The sequence below is a fragment of the Drosophila erecta genome, unplaced genomic scaffold (genome assembly GCF_003286155.1).
Source record: "Drosophila erecta strain 14021-0224.00,06,07 unplaced genomic scaffold, DereRS2 tig00000021-arrow-pilon, whole genome shotgun sequence".
In the NCBI taxonomy this organism is placed as follows: domain Eukaryota; kingdom Metazoa; phylum Arthropoda; class Insecta; order Diptera; family Drosophilidae; genus Drosophila; species Drosophila erecta.
In genome coordinates, this window is record NW_020825198.1 from 12,701,198 (window position 1) to 12,725,286 (window position 24,089).

At 44.2% G+C, this 24,089-nt stretch overlaps 3 protein-coding genes across 3 annotated transcripts; 1 reads left to right on the forward strand and 2 right to left on the reverse strand.

The window, feature by feature from the left end:
• Positions 1–12,650: 12,650 nt before the first annotated feature.
• LOC6545006 (homeobox protein Hmx) lies at positions 12,651–17,733 on the reverse strand. Its single transcript, XM_001972497.3, has 5 exons — positions 17,165–17,733; positions 15,603–15,923; positions 14,655–14,795; positions 13,939–14,522; positions 12,651–13,783 (listed from the first exon to the last, which is right to left on the reverse strand). The coding sequence occupies exons 1-5, from the start codon at positions 17,295–17,297 to the stop codon at positions 12,950–12,952; spliced, it is 2,013 nt and encodes a 670-aa protein (XP_001972533.1). The 5' UTR covers positions 17,298–17,733; the 3' UTR covers positions 12,651–12,949.
• Positions 17,734–18,995: 1,262 nt separating this feature from the next.
• Positions 18,996–19,301, reverse strand: LOC6545007. The gene is given in 3 exon segments (XM_001972498.3): positions 18,996–19,136; positions 19,138–19,202; positions 19,205–19,301. Coding segments are annotated over 3 exon segments (249 nt in total). The 3' UTR covers positions 18,996–19,049.
• Positions 19,302–21,522: 2,221 nt separating this feature from the next.
• Positions 21,523–23,996, forward strand: LOC6545008 (protein odr-4 homolog). The gene is made up of 5 exons (XM_001972499.3): positions 21,523–21,758; positions 21,862–22,036; positions 22,324–22,414; positions 22,476–22,601; positions 22,954–23,996. The coding sequence occupies exons 1-5, from the start codon at positions 21,666–21,668 to the stop codon at positions 23,945–23,947; spliced, it is 1,479 nt and encodes a 492-aa protein (XP_001972535.1). The 5' UTR covers positions 21,523–21,665; the 3' UTR covers positions 23,948–23,996.
• Positions 23,997–24,089: the final 93 nt, after the last annotated feature.

Consider the following 24,089-nt stretch of genomic DNA (forward strand, 5'->3'; position numbering starts at 1 on the left):
ATACGTAATGCAAAAGGCAAAAGGCAAAAGGCGAAGGCAAAGGCAACTGCAATGGCCTTTTCTTTTCATTAATTTATACATTTTGTATAAGTAATAATTGTGCGGAAAACGGAAACAATGGAGGTTGTGTAATGCGGCCACTCAAGGCGGCGAGAGGCGGGCGTGGTGTGTGCGGCATTAAAAGTGGGGTTGGCACTGCCGGACCATCTGGCGCTGGACAAGTCAGTCAGCCAGCCTGTGGCTCAATGGAAAAGGAGTGAAAATTGCTCGTAATTACCCAGTCACACACACGCACACACGTACGCCATGCATATGTACATTCAGATACATACAGATATATGGCATATATGGCAAATGGTAAATATGGCCATTATCTGCTCCAAATTCGAGCACATTCGAGGCAACCACTAACCGGCGCACAACGCCTTCTCCAGACGAATAGCACTCGAAAGCGCGACTTGGTCTGCCATGCCGGCTGTCCCAGAACCAGACCGTCCTCCGTCCTCCGTCCTCCTGGCCAAAAGAAAAGCCCCGTGGTCATCCACATACTCGTACGTCCCCCCCTCACGTCCCAAGCCCGCTCATGTGCACAGGAAGCACTCGCGATGGCGATCAGCGCACTTACCAACGCTGCTTACGGCCATAACCATCCGGAGTTGGCTTCCAGGGAGTGGAGCACACAGTGGACTGCCACTGCAGTAGCCATGCCATTATAATCATGCACCAGACAGACGAACCTCTCCTGGCCCTGCTATCTTTATTTATTGTGCTGTCTCGGCGTCCATAAAGTTTTGGCCGCGCAAAAGGGAGGAGTGGTAGTGCGGGAAAATGGCCACGAAAATAATTATATTCAAACGGTAATACATTTGACCCGCCACCAAGACGAATAACCAGTACTTACGTTTGTCATTTGCCGTGTGTAGGGAATGGGTTTTGCGCACAAAGGTTATACAACGATATCTAGGCAAACTCCAGTAGTTCTTGAGGGTCATTCGCAGTGATAACTATGTATGGTCACAAAAGTATAAAATAATAGCAGTTGGTACTTGCAAGTTTTGGTTGGAGAAAGTGTGTTAGTTAAGCCCGAATCCTTGCCGTAATCCCAAGCGTAACTTCCACCTACAACTCCAAAGTACACATAATCTAATTAATGTAGTCTGGAAAATATGTTCACTTAAGTGGTATCACGTTGCCCTAATTTTGAGAGCATCTGCATGTAATATTTGTTATTTTAATAACCACTTTGCATTGGTAATGACTCCTCGAAAATGAATTCTAGAACATTTGAGTAGGTGTAACCCCTGCCCGAAAGGGTAAACCAACATCTGACCGAGTTCCGGACTCCCAGCTCTGCTGCCCCATCCATGGTACCATCCCCATTCCCAGTTCGATTCCCAGAGCCTGTTCCACTACAAGCCAAGCGTATAATTGAGGCAATGTCGATGAGGCACTGAGTCAAGAAGTGGACTCATGGGGCAACCACAAGACACATGTCCGACCGCAGAATAAAACCTCTTCGGTTGGCTCTATTTGAATTCGATTAATGGTAATGCCAGGGAAGTGGCCACAATTTAAGCGTAACAATAATTTGCATTTCGAATTTAATAATTTGCATTGTGGAAATCAGACCTACATTGGGTAGAGCATAAAACATTCAGAGGTTCAGCCCCTACTATTTGTCTGCCCCTTTTTTCGGTTGGGAGGTACAATGACCCAGTACCGCTTTTCATTTTCGGCCAAGACCAAATAATAAAAATTAAATGTTGTGGCTTAAATTGCGGGTTACCTCTGCGGAGGGACACACTCAACTGGACGCCAGAAATGGGTTGACTGACTCCTCAGCACGATCATTAAGGTTAAGTTGGCCCAACAAAGGCCTAATGGGTGACTCACAGGTTGTGGTGCCATCTTGGGATGGCCTGCCCGAAATATAAAATATCAAGTAGTGGGCAATGTGGGCATTTTCCCATGGATATCAGCATTACGCGGATGTCATAGATTGCGACACGGCTGATCCGCTCAACTGAACAATTTCACATATTTTGGGGGAATGCTTTTGCTTCCAGGTAAAATCCAGCGAGCCAAGGCAAATGACAAACATGATTCGCATATCGCTGCGGAGATTTCAAGTTCGATTTTGATTTTGATATTAATTTTGTTTTTAATTCGACTCGTTTCGTTTCGATTCGATTCGATTCCGCCTAATCCAATTAGGATAGCCAGCCATTCCGTTGGGTGCTTCGCTGGCTAAAGCCCTAATAATACCCAAATTATGGGAAAGCTTTTGTCCTACCCAAAAAAATGGAAAAAACGAGCTAAAAGAAGAGAAGGAAGCCGCCTGCCGACGAGGCACATATAACATATTTAATAAACAGTGCCCTCATCATTCAGCCTCAACGCGATCGTATATCAGTCGCATGAAGACATCAGCGGCCAGAGGAACTTGGGGTCACCTGGGTCAGCTGCACTCCACTAACTGGTTCACTGGATCCGAAGATAAAACTCCGAGCACAACCACCGCTGGCAGGTCACTTGAGGAATTGCAGCGTAGTACGCATTTAATTGAATTAAATTCCAATTCCATTCGCCGTTTTCTCTGCCAACTATCGCTTTGATCAGTCAATCCAATTATTTGCAAAATTTTGTCACATAAATAACTAGGCGATCGCGGAGCGCATTTCCTTTCGCGTATCACCTGTCGTAGGATCGCGGCCACTGCACCACTTCGCGGTGGTTCCTCCATTCGCGGTGGTTCTCGATGGTGCTGGTGGTGGCCACTCTTCCGCCAGCAATTGCAATTGGTGGCCACGGAAGTTGCGCCGGCGTGCCGATTAACACACAACTCAGGCCAGGAATCTCCCGCTGTGAGGGGGATCTAGATACACTGCACTAAAATACATACTAGTATTTTATATGATATATATATGCTATATGCTTATATGCTATATAACTTCTAAACTATTTCTTTTAGTTGTAATTCCGGCTATTTAAGCCTGGAAACTACCTAGCTACTAGTACCTGTTTTTCCCAGTGCACACTCTCCCTGAGCTGCCCTTCTTGTGTGCCATATCTTTCCGAACAGGGGTGACGACAGAAAGGTTACGAGTCCTGCGTGTCGGGGTGCCCAAGCTATCCAAGTGCCAGGCTACCCATGCAGCTACCGTGCCCAGCGTTCGTGGCCAGATCGCTTGAATGTTTTGTGTCGAGGTGTTAATTGAATTCGTTTTGCATAGGTGATGTAGGGCGACTATGTGGTGCAAGGATCCCAGCGGCCGAGGACCACCTGCGTTCCAAAGGACACATGCGGCGTGGTTGTGTGCCCAACATTGTGTGTTAATTGTGGCAACACAATGATGACAACAGCCGCCGAAACAAAGCGGCCAACCAATTGTCAACATGACAGCGGCAACTGGCTACGTGCAACATGATGTTGCTGCTGCAGTTGGTGCAGTTGCTGCAGCGCGGTTGCCATGATCGCTATCTTCCGGCGCTATTTGCATATTCCACCGTGATGCATCTGCATTGTTGTCGCCGTCGTTTGCGTTGTCGGCTTTATTATGTCATTGCATCATGTTTATCGCCATCCGTCATGCACATTGTGTAGAAATTAGCACATAACCCAAATGTGTAAAATAGCAGCGGCTAAATTAATTGCCGACAATTAGCAACTGAAAAGGAGGAGGGTGCCGTTCTCATTTTGCAATTACCTGTACACAATCGGGTATTGGCGCCTTCTGCCTTTGCCGTTGCCGTTGCCTTTGATAAAGCCGCTAATAGAGCTGCTAAATATGTGCCACCATTTCGCAGGGGGAGGGGCTCTGGAGGACGCATCAGCCCGCTCACAGGTGTCAGAAAATGCGACAGTCCTCGCTGACAGCAGAATGCCCTTTAATGTTTTAATGTCGCAAGTGGCGACCCATGCAAATGTCACGTTATCCGTGTCGCGCATTGTCACCGTGCAAATAAAACATAAAACGCACCGTCACCGCGATAAATCATCGGGATGGGCTCGAAATCCGTTCCATTGCACTTGGATCTCCGCTCGGATCCTACTGCCAAAGTGAGCCACGATCCAGCCACGGCCAACGGATCACTGATTCCAGATCACAGATCCCAGATCCCGAATCCCAGATGCCAAATCCCAGAAGAGAGTTGCAGCTGTCGCCGGAAGATGGCACTCCTCACCGTTAAGTTTGCTCCACATATGTGACTCCGCCAGAGCTGATCGCATAAATTAGCCATCTAATTGCAAGGCAACACTGAGAGGAAGCAGGCTCAAGAAACTGAGATTCGGATTTAATGTGCATTTGAATTCGCAACAAGAAATGTGCACTTAAAAGTATCGCAATTACTCAAGCTATTATTAGTCCCATTTGGTTTGATTTTGCGTGCAAATTGGATTGAAAGTGGCCTTGTATTATCAAGGAGCATTTAGTAATGGTTTCAAATTTATGGTTTTTTAACAACAGTTTTTACTGCCTATGCTAAGTGACTTGTTTTCCTTCAGTGCATCGGCGATCGCCAATCCAATCCAGCGGAATCTCGATGGAATCACGAAGCGCAGGCGACTACGAGCATTCAACATTTGTATGCAAATTGCTCCGGTCTTCGGGCAGCACTCTCCGCTCCCCAGTCTTCAGTCTTCAGGCCTCGGTCTTCAGTCTTCAGCTGCAGTCTCTGGCATCCGCCTCCAAGCTCCAAAGCTGCCAAGTTTGCCATCGCTTAGGTGCAATCATAATCGCCGTCATATAGTTACGGGGCGCTATCGTTATCACCTGGCGAACCTCTGCGGCGACTGAATCTGTATCTCAAGCTGAAGCTGAAGCTGAAGCTGCAGCTGAATCAGAATCTGGGCACGCAGCTGAAATAAATTTGCATATAAATTGCCGCAGTCTGCGCTGCCATTTAAAATCGATGCGCACCGCAAGCAATTTCGGAATTTATGTAAGCATTTCGTTCGCGGCTTTAATTGACAGACTCGCGGTCTTGGCCAATGGCCAAGAGTAATCCAATTAGCCCAGCAGACATTCGGTACAAGGAAAAGCACTTGTCGCCCGGCTCGGAGGACCACTGCGAATCCCACTTCCTAATGAAGATGTCTTCGATTGGCCCGCGGCCAATCTCATTCGGGTTAACTCTTAACGCTGACGTCACTGGCTGGGCAATAAAAAATCTATAAATTACGAGGACATAAATAAAGGACTTCACACCGTTTCCGAAGGGAGACACACGAGTTCCAGCCGCAGCACTCCAGTGGAACTAAGCCCATTGCTTATGAATATAAGTGATTATTTCACTTTAAGGCAAATTAAAAGCCAAAGATCAAATACTTAAAGAAAAGAAAGTTAGGTATTAAAAATACTTTATAAACGGTTCATATGGATGCATTTAATAAGAGTTAAATAAAGCTAAGTTGTAAGAAAAAGAAGAAAAGTTAATATAATACATTCTATCATTCTATCATAATAGAAAAACAATGAAGATAGCCTAAGTAAAAAAAGCAAAGGAAATTCCGAAAACTAACAAGCTGTTTCAAATGGGCACATTAGGGTTAACTATTAGAGTTGGGAACACTAAAAAACTTCGGATTTTTCCGCCATCCCACTCGCTTGTTCGTCTCATTTGCGGCTATTTTCAAATTCAATTTAATTCACTTTGTTCGGTGAGCATTATCAGCAGATAGCAGATAAATTGGGATCACTTCACGCTCCTAATGGGAACTGAAATCTGGAACTGGGCACTGGGCACTGGGCACTGGGAAATGGGACTGAAAGCAGGTCTGCCGAGGAGTGGGGGCTACGGGAATGGGCCTGACAGAAGCAGGAGTAGCCGCAGGTGATGATGATGGTCAACTGCGAGTCGAAAACTGTCAAGGGAATCACGGGAACGAACGAGCGGTCAAAGAGGTGAGCACAAACAACATCATCGCATGGCCACAATCTCTAAGTCGGCCCAAATGGGAGCAAGAGGAAGAGTTGGCCTGGCCAAGGTGTCGACAAGCGGGCAAAACAAAAACAAAAGCAACAACAAAAAAGAACAACCACGTTGGATGGAGGAGGAGCGGATGGGCTCGGAACTCTGGGGGCTTCTGCTGCCGTTGTCCAAAGAGATATCACAATAAATTAGGAAACGAAATCTTTACTAAATAAAGACATAAATTACACTCTGAATCGCTCTATGGGCATGGAGACCGCGGCACTCGCGATCAAACTCAAACTCAAACTCGATGCCGATGTCGACCCGTTCTGAACCGAAGCAACCGATCCCAACCGATCCGATGCGATCCGAAATCGAGTTCAAATAAAAAGCAGCCATCTATGTTGAATGAAAATAAAATGTTGGCGCACAAAAGCCGGCGATGAGCCACAATGGTGACAACAACACAAGCGGCATAAAAACGACAACCACAACGCCAACATCCCAGTGGAATCACTGAAAAAATAATTGGTAAACTACTTATTTGTTTTCGGATCAACATGTTCAAATAAGGGAATGAATCATAGGGATAATTAATAATAAATAATAATAAAATGTTCTGATACTAAATGTGACATACTTTGATCAACTTTAAAGTAGTCTCACTTGAGTTTTCTCTCCGTGCACAACTGAAGAAGGCTTATAAACAGCGAGAGAAATACAAATAATCAAACGAAATGTATTTTATAGGGTGATAAGAATCAATGAAGCCACTGAAATCCTATAGAGACATATTGTTTGCATTATGTGGCAGCTAGTGCCGCGCTTAAATGGATATATATATATTCCCAGATCGGAGCCAACTTATCAGCCAGGTCGGTGTGGCTGGTGTGGCTCAATTAGTGGGCGATGTAGGCGCATTAATACGTTAATGCCGGGGTTAATGCGAACACCATACGGTGACTTCGTTTATGGGTGATTCGCCGGAATGTGATCCGCCGATCCGCATCAACACATAAAGCTGGATGGGATGGGATCGGGTTGGATCGGGTTGGATCGGATTGGATAGGATTGGACTGGATTGGGGGGAAAGGGAACTGCTGCTCGATCGATTTCTCGGTCGGCAGCAACGGGTCTTCTGTGATTTTGGGACAGGCCATAAATCTTGGCCGAGAAGCCGTTTAACATTTTTGTAAGTAGTAGTCGGCATTTCGTAGCATCTCTGCCGAACAATAGGCGTAGTTTAGAGATCTTCGGATGGCCAGGACGGGACGCGACTGCATCTTAATCAGGTGCAGCGTCATAAGTCTCGGTTAATTGTGGCAGCCACTCTTTTGGGCACTGGGCACCATCAGACTGCCGAGATTTATGCGCGGACTAAGTGGTTCGACTCGCGGCGATTACCGCCTTTAATTAGACATTGTTTGGCTGGGCAGTTGGCCAAGAAGTGTTCTATTTTATGGCAAAACACTGACCCTGCACTCCAAACATACTGAAATAAAATATTTAGTGTCTCACTCAGATACCAAACAATACAAATGTAAGACATTTACATAAATAAATAGCCGAAACGAAATATTTATTAATGCATTATTTGAGTCTTAATCAATCTCTAAGTGTATAAGACTTGTAATATTATTATTAGAAATCAGTTCTAAATATGCAAAATTACTTATTAAATTCAATAACTATGAGAACAATGTTCCATTATTAAATAAGTTCCATTATTAAACCGTTCTCAGAAAATATACTTTTAAAATATTTACAAATTCTAAAGATATATAAAACTGCAAAATCTTATAATCTTTATCTAGCAAGCTTACAAGTTTAAATTAAGTTGTCGTACAGTTCAGAAATGTGATTCTAGCAACCCAACAGTTCTGTACAATAATAAACACATGTGTTTTTTTTCTGGGTGTGGGGCTCTTAACCTTTTGACATTTTTTGTTCCCAAACTGGCTGGCTTGACCGATAAACTTTCACGACAATGCGAAAGAACGAAATGTTTTGAAACCGAAATCCGAAATCCGCAGCAACGGGAGTTGGGGAGCCCAGTGATTATAGCCCACAATCAATCAATAGTTATAATTGGTCATAATTCGGTAGCCGGCCGCTAATTAGATGCCTTACAATACAACCAATTTACCACGCGCCAATGGTTTTGCTTTTGGCCAGGCCAGGCCAGTTCAGGCCAATAAGAGAAAACCCGCACAGCAATTTAACAAAATATGGAAGCAGATTTATCATATGCAAATTGCTCAGGCATAACAAAGGCCTCAGCTGCGTTGAATACGGGTTCGGTTTGAGTTTTCAGTTTGAGCACGAACAAGAATCGGAATCGGAGCCAGACTTAGGATCACAAGATTTGAAAAGAGCTACGAAAGAACTGAAAAGACATCAAAGACCAGAAACGATCCGTGGAACAAGAGGCCCCCAATTACCGATGGGGGCATACTAGAACAACTTCTGCAGAGCCGAGCTAGTGGCATTGTTCCTAATTAATCCACGGGGAATGCATAAAGCCCCTCTCGCTTTTGGGGCACTATCAACACCTCATTACTCTTTTGATCACACTCCTCGTTAATGAAGATGTCACCGGCAGCTGCCGCCGCAGCCAAAGTGAAATAAAACCCCAAAGAGCCACAAAAACGGAGACATTTGAATTCAAAATTCAAATCAATGTTCAGTATACCAGACTCGAGGCTCCAACTTGCGAGGCGACAAAGATTAAACATATATATATGTATATACCAACTCAATTAGCTGCCGGCGAAGTTGGGATACTCTACTGGGTATTTCAACTGGGCTTGTTGGAAAAAGCCCAGGTCGGCAATGCCCAGTGGAGCAGCGCATCCACATCCGAATCCGAAGACGAATCCAAGCCGAAACCTGTATCTGCATAAAGTTATAAACAAAGAAAACAAATTTGTCTTATCGCCCAATTCCAAATGAGATGACAACGAGACAAAATCACTCTGCCCCCGCCTCGTATACCCCCTCTATAAGTCCCAAGATCCCCATCCATCCACTCCTAGAGCTGCGCGTTAAAAGCTCGAGCTCATTTAAGGAGCGGACAAACACAAATGCACATTTTTTAATCGCTCGGCTCATTAACAGCGACTCTGACGTCGAACCTTTCGGATTGGGGGATCCGGGGGCTCTGGCGGGGATTACCTGGGTCGGGTCATCTGAATCGCCATTGTGGCCATTTAAGTTTGGGCATAAATCAGTCGACTGGACGGCGACACTCTCACGCATTTCAATATCCCCACATGTTTCACGGGCGTGCCTTTGGATATATAATATGTTACTTCCCTCTATATATATCAACTCAATTTGTTTATAGCGAAGTTAATAGAATAAAACCACCTTTGTTTGACGCATATTTATAATATTATTGGCAATATTATAGTAAAAGCAAGATATAATGCTATAGTCGAGTTCTCCGACTATCAGATACCCGTTACTCAGCTAGTGAAAGTGCAAACGAGAAATTACAACATTTATTGGAAATTCGGTAAAAATTTTTGGCAAGTCGATAGAAATTTACAAGACTAATAAAAAAGTAACAAAAATATCACGACATTTTTTAAAAATGCCACCTTGGATTCCGATTATGATAGGTTGAGTTATGGACTTTAAAACTTTAGCCTTGGGACATTTTTTATTTTTTTGAATTTCCTCGAAATCATAACATCGGAAAAATTACAAAAAAAAATAAAATTCTATATTTTAATGCAAATTTTTAGAGCATTGCTCCAGAAACATTTAGAGGTATGCCACTTCAATATCCAATCAAGATAAGTTGAGTTAAGGACCCTAGAACTTCATTCTTTGGACATTTTTGAATTTCTACAACATAACATCGGAAAACCAGAATTATCGGAATTAATGATTTCATAAGGTATTATTACTTTGAATAACAATTTTCGAATTACTGTGAAAGTACTTAGAACGAAACAAGAGGGAAATCAACTCAAGTCTACAACAAATTATAACAAATACCTCAGAGGTGATCTTGTGGCTAAATTGTATTATTGATTAGCAGCCGTTTTAGTTGACTCTTGACCAAATTTCGTACTCTTTATGTATTTATGTATTTAGTAAGGGTTCGTGACCATATGCAAAGCATAGGATATGTAATTGCAGATCCTACAACTTTTCGGCCCGTGCGACTTAATTGCTTTTGCGTGTTTGATTGCCGGGGAGGAGATTTTGAGGCCCAGGGAGAGCCCTTCATTTGAGATATTTGTTTTTGTAAGACGTAAATGTAATGGCGGAATAACGACACCCATTCCCATACCCATTCACAACCTGGGAACGACATTCGCCTGGCACTGGTTAGCTCGCATTTACATCCGAGTGCTGCGATGGGGAAGGGCCCACGAACAACATTGTTGTCATATTAGTAAACGTAACTAACTTTAGTTATTGCTGGTGTTGCGACTTCGCACGTTTATGGTCCATTTAGAAGTATGCAATGGCGATGGTGCGCCGGCTCGCCAACAGATTTATCACCGGCTCCTTGCCTCTGGAGGCCCAAAGACCCACTTGCACTGGCAAAAACTGGAAATAAAATAAATATAAAATATTTCTCAAAATTCATATATCCATATAATATATTATATTTACCATTGGTACCAATAGAACTGCTTGTATAAGCCACAGATATATCATAGATACTTCCCATCAATCATATTATACCCATCTTCATATGTAAATATTGCAGTTTTAATCAGTTTGTTTATCTGTGTGCTTCGAGTCCGGCGGTGGAGCCTTGGTAAAGTTCATCGATTTCCGCCAACCCAAAACAATAAAAACTGCTCATAGCCAACAGCGGGCCACAAACATTTGGCAACAAAGTTGCAGAACAATCTGCAGGATCCTTGGACCATCAAGTGGCCAACTGATCAGCTCGTCGGAGTTGCTGGATATACGAGCTTGGGATGCTGCATCGTAAAAATGTTTGACTGCGATTATATGGCGCTCATGAGAGCGCCACTTTGCCCTGCTCCATCAAACCGAGGCGTCCTCCGGCCCATCCCAAGCATCCAAGCAGCAAAAACAGGACGTTGATGGAATCCCCAGGACGTCAAATCAAAATTAAGTACACTAAACGAAATCACTGAATATGCGCGAGGCCAAAGGCAAATAAACGCCGAAAATACACGTATATATATTCAAACGGGCACAGTCGTGGCGCAGACTGTATAAATATCGTATAATGTATAATTTATGGGCCAGAGGTGAAAATATTTTCAATAGAAGGTGATTTAAATTTATTAAAGGAATGCTCACGAGCAGCTCCGCACTAAATTAGAATAAGTCGGTTCGGATTGGATGGATGGGGGAGGGGCGTTGGGGCTGGGCCATTTGCTCATAAAAGCCCAAGCAAATTGAATTTGTGGACACCCGATGCCCATCCGAACCCAAAACTCTCAAATCCCTGAACGCACAAACCCCAGTCCCCGATCCCGATCCCTATTCCGATCGGAGTTGTAAGTATCGACACGAATGGGCTCCACGCTCTTTCGCTTATCAGATGCGAGGGCATCGAGGAGGCCGGAGCTCATTTAAATCTCGGCCAGGCCAGAAATAAAGACGCGCATCCACCCGGTTTCCCAACCTACAAAAGTCAACGATCCAAACCGATCCCATCCGATCCGATCGGATCCAATCCAAGCCTGCAAGCTCGCCTTTTGTTAACACCATAATTTACATTGATTTATGTGCTTAGTTGGCTCGGCATTTTTAATCGGTCAGCGTAGTACCCCTGCCCTATACGACACCATATGATACCATTCCATACGACACCATTACCATACCATGCCGTACCACACCATCTCCTCGTCTCGTTTAGCTTGTCCCCACTGTGTTTGTGCGCGCGGCTTCATTTGGTTATAATTAAAATGTCGATGTTATCAGCCAGATTTGGACATATTGGCCATTACGTTCGAAATTTAAGCGATTTCTATGCGCGTATTTTGGATTTTATTTTCAGATTTCGATTTCGTTTGGCTTTTCTACTGTCTTCGTTCGGTGGTCACACAATGAATATTGATTGTATTAATATTTAATAACGTTTTAAGAAGCTTTCGAGTGTTAAATGCTTATTTATGCTCGTCGGCCGTGTTTTGTGTGTGTGTTTTCAGTGTGTTTGAATGGTTAATTATGCGTGAAATCGAACGTATAAATTGTTTATAAATTTGTTGTCAAACCAAAGCAAGGCTATACAAACCGATTTCCTGGTAATATTTTTTGTTGTTTTTTTTTTTCAAAAGAAAGTAAGAGATTCTTGATTATTTCTTGCACTTTTTATTGGTTTCTCACTCAGCGGAGGTTGGTAGTCAAATTTCGATTTGAGCCAAAAACACTTAGTCTACACAAAATATCAGTTCAAACGCAACCAACTCTTGAATCAAATCCTTACACAATACGCATTCATAAATAGATTGGCCTAGGACTATTTAAAGTTAGAGTTACATATAGTTAGATATTGCATATGCTATAGCCTTAAATGGTGATGAGGTAAGTCGGCAGTCGGCAGTCGGCAGCCGGCGAATGAACAAGTATAGTATAATTATGCATAACTGTAGGGTATACAATAGGTGTGTGCATTTCAAGTGGGACAAGCGTGCTCGTATCTCGTATTAGTTACAATTTCAGCTAATCTTGAGCTGCCCATTATGTTGTTGCTGCTGTTTTCTGATACAATTTTATCTTATTTATTATTGTTTTTTTTTTTTTTCTAGCGACCCCGAACCGCAGCCAAGTAGGTGAGCAGCATTTTAACTTTGGTTTTTCGATTTGTTTGCCCACTGTGTGTGTAGTCGCTTCTCGTGTTTCAGTCCACCAAGCTGCAATTTCAAATGCAATTGCAGTTGCATCAGTAGTTGCTTTTGCTGTTGCTGTTGCTGTTTTTGTTGTCACTGTCAATCACAGAGGCGCGCACAACTCAGGTTTTCAATTAGACTTTGCCGCCGCCCATCTAGACCATGTGGGCCATCTAAACCACTTGGCCCATGTGGCCCATCTAGCGGTCATGCTTTAGGAACTGCAGCGTGGCCGGCGCATCGGAGGATGACAGGCGGGCCACCTTTGCCGCCGTCGCCGCCGACGACTCAATTTCACCATCCGAATCGTCGTGCACGTTGATCTCCTCATCCGAGTCCGATGACGAGTTGTCCACCGTCATGGTTGAGCCACCAGATTGAGTGGTGCCGCTGGTGTTGGTGGTGGGTCCTGTGCTCTCACCACCGCTGCCCAAGCCACCCGTGGAGTAGTGCAATCTGGAGCGCTGCTCCTCGGCCACCGTGAGTGAGGCTGCCACGGCATATTGCCTGGCCAATCCCAGGAAGGCGGCCGCCGAGGGTGAGCTCACCAGACTCCTGAAGGCACTCCGCTCCCCGCCCATGGACAGGTGACTCGCCGCAGGATTGCAACCAGTGGGTGAGAGTTGCTGTTGCTGATGATGTTGCTGCTGCTGATGCTGCTGCTGTTGCTGCTGCTGCTGCTGGTGGTAGTGGCTGAGTAGTTGGAGGGCAGCTGGATGCGTGGGCAGGTGCAGAGGATGATGGTGATGGTGGCCCCCCGGAGGACCATGCAGTGGATGCAACAGCACCGAAGGCGGCGGAGCCTGTGGCGAGTGATCACCGCACAGCGGCAACTGGGGCTGCTGAGGAGGCGGCACGGAAGCCACTGGAGCGGAGGTGGAGGCACTGCTGTGGTTACTGGGCGTGGGCGAACTGGCCGGCGCGTCGTTCGACTGCTGCGAGTGCAGCGGATTGGCGGGACTGGAGCGCTGACGCTTCAGGAGATTCATGCGCTGGTGGCGACGCCATTTAGCCCGCCGATTGGAGAACCACACCTGGAAGGGGCACAAATAAATGGCATTAAATAATGATGAAGGATTTTATTTTTTCATATGTTTGAGCCAAATACTTTGAAACTACTTCATTACCCGCTCTAAATCATGTTCTGTGATAAAGTTACTATTCAAAATCTATTCTTCCCCAGACTCACCTGCACTCTAGCCTCGCTCAAGCTGGTGCGACTGGACAGCCGCTCCCTGGTGCTCACACAAGGATAGTGGCTCTTGTCGAACTCCTTCTCCAGCTCCTCCAACTGCTCCGGACTGAAGGTGGTCCTGTTCCGCCTGAACTTGGGCTCGTCATCGTCATCCAGGTAGTCGGAGTCTATGTGCCGGTTCTCGTCCGCAGACTCCAAGGTATCATGGCTGCCAGAGCCGGGCGAGATGGCCCGATTGGTGGGAGTGCCACCTGCTCCGCCACCCATCAAGTGCGCCGAACTGAGGGAGCCGCAAGTGGAGACGGGCACAGCGCTCGCCGCGCTTGGTGGCAGATTCGCGAGCGTGGGAGCGGCGACGGACCACAGGGCGGATGGAGGCGGCGGTGGCGGCACCCCCTGGCCGCCGGGCACATTGCCGGCCGGATGCCAGGTGAAGCTACCGTAGGGATGCGGGGGTGGCGGGTACAGGCCGTAGGCGGCGGTGCGAGCAAACTCGGTGGCCACCCGCTCGGCGGCTCGATTGCGCAGGATGCGATTGATGCTGCTCACCGAGGGAGCGGTGGCATTGGTGCAGACACCTGCAAGGCGGGATTACGCAATTACCGACCAGTCGGAGATCGAGATCAAAAGCTAAAAGCTAAAAGCGACCGCCGATCAATCAGCGTGCAATCTGCGTCCGCGGATTAGCTGCAATTATGTGGAACACTCACCCTCTGAGATCAGGCGTTCGCGTATCTCCCAGGCGAAGATCGTCGGATTCTCGCGCTTGTACTGCTCGATCTTGGAGACGACCGTCGGCGTGGCCACCTTGGGCTTTGAGCCACCAATTAAGCCCGGTGGTCGCAGCGAGCCTGCAAGAATCAGAGCAGAATCCCACTTAAATTATGAGACAATAGATTTATGGGTCTGCCAGAATGGTTTTGGCAATCCATCTGTTTTTGGCTGGCAGCAAGGATGATCCCTTGCTGCTAATATCTTTATCTGCTCGTTTCATCAACATGATGTACGGAAAATATGAATGGGAATACAATACATGCCCGTGCAAATACACTTCTAGAAACAGCGCGTCCTTTGTACAAGAGTGCTTAATCTGTTGATTATCTTATGATTATGTTATGTTAAATCCCCGTTTATAACTTTAATTTAGTAAAAGTTAAGCTCATCCGCTCATTGACACACTTAAAATAGCATGAGATCAAATACTGTGTGTTATAATACTGGCAAGACTGGTTTAAAAGACTTGAGGCTAAAGAACTTTAAAAGTGGAATAAATGTGCTTACATTTATAAATGACGTTTAAATGGCACTAACTATTTAATGGGATATATTCCACTATATTACAATTTTTCTCAGTGCCAGGAGAGCACGCACCAAGCACCACCACAACCACCAAGGAGTACCCGCCCGTGAATAAGCCGCATTTTGATTAATGAGCCAGCCGCGTTTTGGCCACCGCCAGCCAGGAGTTTATGCAATTTTAAGTGGCCAAATTACACGGCTGCGCACACGAGGGATACGCCATGAAGGATGGCAGGGGAAACTCGCAGGATAATAACATGTTTATCATAAAAATTAGCAAACAAATCGAAAACAAAGTACCCATTAGTTATCTGATGAAGGAACTGAGGGGTCGTCCCTTGCAAGGGCTCACAACTCACCTAGCAACTTGGAGACAGCTCCCTGCTGTGTTAGCATGTGCTGGGCGATATCATAGCCGCGCAGTCCACCGAAACGTGAGAATTCCAGGAGGCGATGCTGCGACATCAGGGTGTTCAGTGTGCTCCCAGTGGCTCCACCTGCGCCCGGCGGAATGCCGCCAGTGGAGCCGCCGCCGCCAAAGCCGGGTGGTATTTGCACAGATGTGGGTGATGTGGATGTGGCCCCTCCGCCACCGGATACCGCTCCCGATCCCGCTCCGGCCGCCGCTGCTGCCGCCGCCGCCGCTGCTGCTGCTGCTGCTGCCACGGATGCCGCCGCTACTGCAATTGAATGATAATTGGGTATTGTTATTACGGGTATATTGTGGCTTTAGCTGTCGCGGCCACAATGGTTAATTATGATAAATTAAGCGTTAATTGTGTTGACTGAACCGAAATGACTGATGGTTCCTGCGAGTATTAGCGTTCCCGATTCCCCCAGCGAATGTCTAAGCCAATCGAATAGCCAAAATGGTGGCGACACGCAAACTAATCTTCCAGGCACGAGCAGATTTATCAAGCTAATTGAAACGACAACGATCTTTTAGTACAAAAGGCGAAAATTAAAATATGTACTCAGCTGGATACAAAGAAAAAAAAGAGGAAAAACAACTGTGTATTACGTTAATTCGACAGAATATTGTATTTGCCTTCGCTTAAAAAACCTACATATATCATTCGGCTTGGGCAACTCGTCGCTCAAATTGTCAATTAGCGTTTTAAATGCGCGTTTCACATTTGTTGTTTGTCAAGTAAATATTTTTAAAAAATACGCGCACCTCCCGTCGTGCCTAACTGAATATATACGTATGTATATGGGCCCATAATCAATTGTGCCGCCCATCGAATGCGAACCAGTTTTGTTTACTTCGGTCTATTGAAAGGTGAAAAGCAAGGAAATGGGACTGCCAAATGAGCCACGCACTCGGTATTGTGGCATGCGTAACTATTTGTGTTTGTTTATGACTGAAGATTTGACTCGGTTTAACATAAAACATTTATTTTGAGCTAAGTCAGTACGAACTTAACAAATTCTATAAAGGATTGCACTTCATTTACTTAATAAATTGAAAAAGTTACTTCAAAGCTAGGCTTACATGGACTTTTGTATTATTTACTTGCAATTTCCATTCCTTGACTTACATAATGCGTAAGTACGTACCAACTGAAACACTTTTGTACTTTTTGTACTTTTGTTTAATCAATATGTAGTTACTAGCTCTACATCATTTAAGTCACAATTTGTATGTCGAAAAATTAGAACTAACATTCTCAAGCATAGATACAAACATCGTGGATCATTGACCCAGTTTCGGATTTCTTTGAATAATTCTTTGAATTAAAACTACGCGTTCTACAATATTTATGTATGTATGCAAAACTAGCGAAACTATTAAATGACATATTACACCATTCACCCAGTTTCTGATATCTATGTAAATGATTTCTGGATATTTTACAAAATCCCCAAGCCGGGCTTTGCCGTCGGCTAATTTCCAGCAGGAGCACTTTGGGGCACTTACCACTGGAAGCGTGAGGGGCCAGCGATGTGATGCGTTGGGGATGGGGCTCCATTTTCCAGTGCGCGGCCGAGAGGCCAGAATTAGCGACAGTAAGCGAGCCAAGGTCACGGTTTAAAGTCGGCTCAATCAACATGTCTAAGAATCGCTCTTTCCAATTCTCTTTATTATTTATTGTTATTATATATATTTTGATTTTGATTAATTTCGTTTTGGGTATAACGGTTCCAGCAAGTGGAGCACAGTGCAGTCACAATCACAGTCACTAATGTCGCACATCCAAGGCAGAGGTATCGATTATAGCGAATGCAACCGGAAACGGATATGGAAACGCAATGCGGTCAATTGGATTCATAGCGTGCTGCTCACTCACACTCGCACACACACACACACGCGCGCACACAGATGCACGAAAGTCGATCCCGACAGAAACAGTTAGAAAACGCTCCTGCGTGTCTCTTCCTCTTCGTTTTATTGTAGAATTTCTTTTTATTGAATTTCTTGCGAACGCTGCGCTCCGTTGAAACGTTGTTCACGCGAAAGCTGCTCTCAGCACAATGAGCGCTTGAATTTCACCTGGTCACCCGGGTCACTCCGCTCCACTCGAACCGTTTCTCTCGGTTTTTGAGTGCTTTTCGAAACGCCAACCGGTTTGCGAGTACCGTACTTTCATAATGGCGCCCGTTGAGGTAAACTCTTGCTCTCTCGCTCTTCTGTGCGAGAGCGGGACAACCGTATGGACACATGCGCGCACACAAATCAAACAATTATAAACTCGTTGTTGTTGGCAAAGCGCTGAGTATAAACAGTGGCAAGAAGAAGAAGACGAGAGTAGAGGAGTGAGTGTGAGAGAGAGATGGAACGCGTTGGGGAAGTGACAAGAACCAGAGTAAGAAGTAGAAGAAGAAGCGTTGGGGAACCCTCTTATTTTTACCACAAATGTACAAATGTACTTCGGATAGAGCGCGTTAGAAGTCAACCTTTAGGTGCAACCTTTAGGTGCATTTCTCGCCTAATGCACCATTCTAATTGATTGAATTTGCCGTACAGCTTAAATTTTATCATTTAGGAACATTTACATACATAGTTCTTTATGTTCTCTGTTGAGTAATGAACTCAATTTTTCGTTACTTAACGGCAGAGACCATGGCCCCAATAAGTAGGCACTTTCAAATACCAATTCTTGATTATCATATCAATCTACGTACAAATGGGCTTCATTTTCAGATGTGCATACATATATACAATCACTAAAATTTAACGCAAGCAAAATAAATTGTAAGAAGAAGAATGGTATATTGCCGTATATTAAAACCGAGTTTCATTTACTTCCGAATATTAAGTATTGAGATTATATAATATACAATTGTAAACATACCTTTAATACTATTTCAATAGTATGGTCGCATATCTGCTGCCACGGTTTTACTTTATAATATATTTGTATAAACAAAACATATATACAAATACACAACGTATTTTTTAAATAATACACAATATCTATCTTATCAATTTTAACATAAATAAATCAATAAAACTACCTCAACATCTATTTAATATTAAATAATGTTGTCTAAACAGGACTATTGAAAGAATGTTAACATGGTTATTATTAGGTTTATCATTCTCGTGTACTACCAAAGGCAACATAAATAATAATAATATAATATATAATTATATAGCTTTTTTCTGCACAGTTCTTTAATATTTGTTTTATAAATTATAATTATCTCTTTATACTCAAATTTTAAACATTAATTTACTGAAACATCATTTAAGATTAAGATTGATGTTTATCCAAACTAAATATTCAATTCTATGCATGTTCCTTAAATATCAATCTCTATAAGTAAAAGCCTGCAGTTTGAAAGAACTTAATGGCTTACAACTATTTGAAAGGAATTTTAATCCGGCCAAATAGACAGCGAAGTGGGCAAATTGCATCCATTGCGATCCAACCTGGACCTTGGATATATGTACGAGTATACAAAACACATGCGTGGCATGGGCCGTTTGCCATTCAGGTTTGTTCTGCCAGTTTGGGTCGTTGTCTCCCGGCCTTTGGTGCGTGATGGATGATTGATGTGCTGCCTGGGCAAGGCAATCCGATGTGAATCGAAACTGCAACTAAACTACACATGGCGTGATCAGAAAGCCACACAGATCACAGATCACAGCTCACAGAACAGAACGGTGCAGAACAGGCTCCACCAAGTGGCATAGTGGCAGAGTGGCCTGCACAGAAGCCAAATTGCATCAAAGCCCACGGATTGAGTGGCTCCCGGCGCTGCAGGATTGAAATTGGAAGCTGAAAGATGAAAGCTGAAAGCTGAGAGTCGAGTTAAAAAGCAATTACCTGAAATGATTCCCGAATGGGATGGCATGGGATGGAATGGGATGGGATGGGGTCCAGAAATCTGGATGCGAAACGGTATGGTTCAGCAGAATCACCTGGCGATAATGAGATGTCTCACTAAGCTGATCAGAACTGCCATTGTATTTATTTGTCTGTTCGAATGCAAAGTGCACAATGATCCGAACACTCGTGCATATATGTTCCTCCGATTTGTGAAAGGCGAATCATGAATGAAACGCTGCTGACGATGACGTTCGAGTGCCCTCATGCCAGATATCCAGAGCAAACGCAAACAATCGAACAGGAATAATTTACTAAGTAAATAATATCTGGATGCCGATCGCTGCACAGTGAGAAATTGCGCAAGCCTGCAGCACATATTGCGTTGAAAATGCACTTATCCCAACCCAAGAAACTTCACATCACTGAGCTATCTTACATTAAACATCAACTGGCATATTTTAAAGATTCCCAAACATATTTTTAAAACTTATTTTTATTAGCTTTACAATACCAATTTTTTATTAAAAACTGAAAAATTAAAGAAAAAATGTTTAATGATCAATTCTTGATAATAAATAATCCTAGAGCTAGAAGTTGACTCTGGTTTTCAAACAATATTTAAAGGGTTGATCCAAGTTACTATAGAATATAGTAACATGTATATTTCGTAACCATTTCACCCCCATTTTTGGCAGTGTGATCCCTGCGAGTAGCGTGCGCCCTCGCCCCATCGAGTGGCACTTCAACAATCAAGCATTCACACAAGCAGATGGTCCGCAGCCGTTGGCGACCACCTAAATGAAATTTCATTTAGTTTTTTCGCCCGTCATCGCCGCCGCAATCGCAACCCGCTCCTCGAGATCCCTCCATCCATCCAGTCCAGAGTTCCAGCCCCAATCCCAATCCCGTCTCCTATTTGCTTATGCACACATTATCAACGTACGCCCGCCCCATGGAGTGTTTGTTTACCTAATTCGATTACCGATCGCGTCCGTTCGCGCCATAGTCCACCGGTCACTTGACCATTTGGGTGGCACAGATCCGTACTTATGGGGTCCGCTCTTTGGCCAGATTTCGTGCGTAATCGCCCCACGGCAGCAGATGCACTGCAGCTGGATTGGGAGATCGAGATGGGGATTATGTTGCAGCTGGAGCAGGGGGCCTTAATTGAAGAACTTGCCAAGGGGGTACATACTTTCATCGCTTCGCAGCCACGGAGGTAAATTAAGTCTTAATATCTTAGGTCGAGTGGCTAAAGTTTAGGAAGATAAACACTCAAGAACTTTAACTAATCGTAAAAAAATCAAAACAAAACTGCAATTACATTTCAATAATAAACAACCCTATTATATCGAAGGGTCGTCCTTAAGTAACTGTTGGATTTTCACTAATCAATCCCTTAAAATTAATGAATTCATTTTTCTATTTAAGAAAAGTATTTATTTTTATAAAACTAATATAACTTTGTTAAAATAAATACACAAACATACTAGTTTGTCAAAACCATTTTTGTATTAAATTGCCAGAAACAGGTTAAAAAATATATTTAGTTACGCTTAAGGTAATAAATAAAAATTTTGGTGTGCAGATGGTCTTTGAAATACTATATTTTCAAATAATTCCAGACCAAAATATTAAAAATTAGTTATTATTCTTAGTAGCAATATAGCAGTAGCAGTAGAAATATTTGGACCTTTTCAAATTCTGAATCTATTTTGAAATTGAACGGTTTTTCTGGAGATGGCAAACTTTTTAAAATAAACTCAGTTTAATATCGATAAAAAGGTAGGTTTACAATATAACATCCGGTCACACCAATCCGTGGAACTGAAGGCGTATCGATAGTCGGCATATTCAACACTTTGTAAATTTGGTAAATAACAAACATTAAACAGTACTTAATTCAGTTTAAAGGATTTGATTCCTAATCCCAATCAAAGGAAGAACAATGGCATGTGTAGCGGACTGTAGTGATGCACAAATTTGAATAGCTCTATTGCTTAGTATCGAAACAGAGCCTCGATAGTAAATATTCGATTACAGCTACTATCGTGGGGGGTGCACCCAGCTCTAAAAATTTGTCATTTCGGAACGAATATAGTTAACATTAAATTTACGGAACAAACAGAAACCCCGATATCCACGATGCGCACAGTGCTGTTGAGCAAACACGATGAGCTGTACCTGGAGAAATGCGCACAGGAGAACCAGTTCTCCTACGGGATAATCGTGGGCCATGTAAGTGCCATCCCATCCGCCACGTAGATTTTGTTTGGTTCCACCGCTCAACTGAATCTCCCCTTTCACTTTCCCCTGGATTCATCCGGTTCGGATACGACAGCAAGCGGACCTCACCAAGAGCGTGGTGGTCCACCTGGCCAGGAACAACGAGGAGGACGCGGATCTGGAGGACCTGACGGACGTCCGGCTCACCATCTCGGACATCAACTCACAGGCGTTGGCCTCTCAGTGGCTTAGCGCCAGCAAAATGTGTCCTGGTTCCTTTGACGTCATTGGTGGGTTTGCGTGCTGCCCCTGGAGTTTTATCTGCCCTACCCAGAAAACATCAGAGAATGCTAGGGAATATTATTTATGGGTAGATGTCTTTGCCCAGGAATTAGAACTGCAGCCAAACCCTTTTTGTGTCTGTTTTATCTGTAACTTGGAAACTTTTGATCTAACAATATTGATATATCTCTTATTGCCAGTAATGGGCAGTAAACTTGGGTAATGAAATTTAGGAAGATTCCAAGATTTACTACCTGTAGTTAGTTATTTAATAATTAGTTGTTTATCTTTGCAGGAATCTTTGTGTCTTCAGTAAGATCCGATGTAGTAAATGAACAGAGCGCCGAATTTAAGAATGCAAAAAAGCTGTTTTCTGATATCTACGAGTAAGCCCTTAACTATATAGAAGACTCTCAATCCGAAATGACCACTTTCCCTACCTTTTAGCTTGCTTCTGAAAAGCAACAGCGCGTTTGGCGTCTACACCACCGACATTGTACAGACTGACTTCGTATTCCTCTCGTACTCGCTGGCCGACAAGAAGGTGCTCTGCAAGAACTACAGCTATGGAAAGTGAGTATCAGAAACGTAACCCCTGATCACAGATACGGGTCTCACTGTGTATTCTTTCTTTCACCGAACGAACCGCTTACAATTTAAAACTAGACATTGCAAAAAAACGTATTTTACGGCAAACATAAAATGCATCATATGGTAACTAACAAGTTGAGAACTATGTACTTTCATAACCTTTGTTCTATGTTCAATAATCACTTTCTTTGCTATCCTTGTTCTTGTGTTTCTTATTTCTTGGAATGCATTTTATGTGTTAGTTAACCATTAGGATTGTTAATGTTTATATGGTAGTTTGTTTATGTTCACGCTATTTCTAGCATAAATATAATATGAGTGTTTCCTTTGACAGCGGCGGCACTTTCTCTAACATGGAGTTCAGGTTTGTGGACAAGCCCTTCGAGTGGATTCAGCTGGAGTGCAACTACGATTTCGATGATGTCCTGCCCATACTGGATTCATCGCGTCGCGTCAACATCGAAGACCAGTTCCAGAACATGATTGTGTCCATTCGCAAGAACCTGCTGGCCAGTGAGGTGTTCCTGCAGAACGAAGTCATCGAGGATACCATCGATCTTCAGGCGTATATCAAAAAGAAAAGGACAAAAGTGGACAAGCTGAAGCCGACATCGACAACAGGTGGTACGGCCACTGCTGCGAGCAACACCACTGACTCCCTGCCCCAGCTTGCGTCGGAAGGAATCATCGGAGGCGCTGAACCCATCCGGGCGAGCATCGTGCTCCCAATGAAATGCCAGCTAAGCAAACCGACGGACATCAAGGTGCGCGAGTTTAGTGGAACGCTGCACATGAGCGGCATTATTGCCACAAAGATTTTCTGCAGTCCACGGAATAGTATAGCAGATGTCAAGCGTTTCCTACGCGACGATGTGCTGCGCTCGCTGATAACTCGTATTCAAGTGTACTGCGATGGACTGACCGACCCATATGTGACCAACGAAGCTCTATACATTAGTGAGCCGCCAAGACGAGTGTTCTTCAGTCTGCCTTCAGAGGGCCCTAGTACGTCAGTCGGCGCAGTGGTTCAGTTTTCCGAGTACCTATTCCGCGGTGAGGCTCCCACTGTTGTGGTGGCACAGGCGAAACAGATCCTGGACGTGGAGCTGGACCCGGAGACCATTTCCGTGGAGGCAGAGGGTCTCCCGGATGATGCGAACTTCAACAATGGCAAGACAGACGCTGATTGCACCGACGATTCTAGGATTATGACCAGCTCGATGCCAAAGCCGGAACTTTCGCGCAGCCTTTACATGGTGGGAATCGCTGTGGCCCTGCTGGTGCTCCTGGCCTCCGTGGCACTTCACTATGTCCTAGCCGAGCGGTAGGCAGCTGGGACGCTGGTACGCCCGAACCAATAAACCAATTTATACGAAATGTTTTTATACAGATACATTAATTGCATGTGTGCCCACGCACTCATCTCTCTATTGTGATCGTTTGTTTTTATAATTCAATGTGTACTCGTAG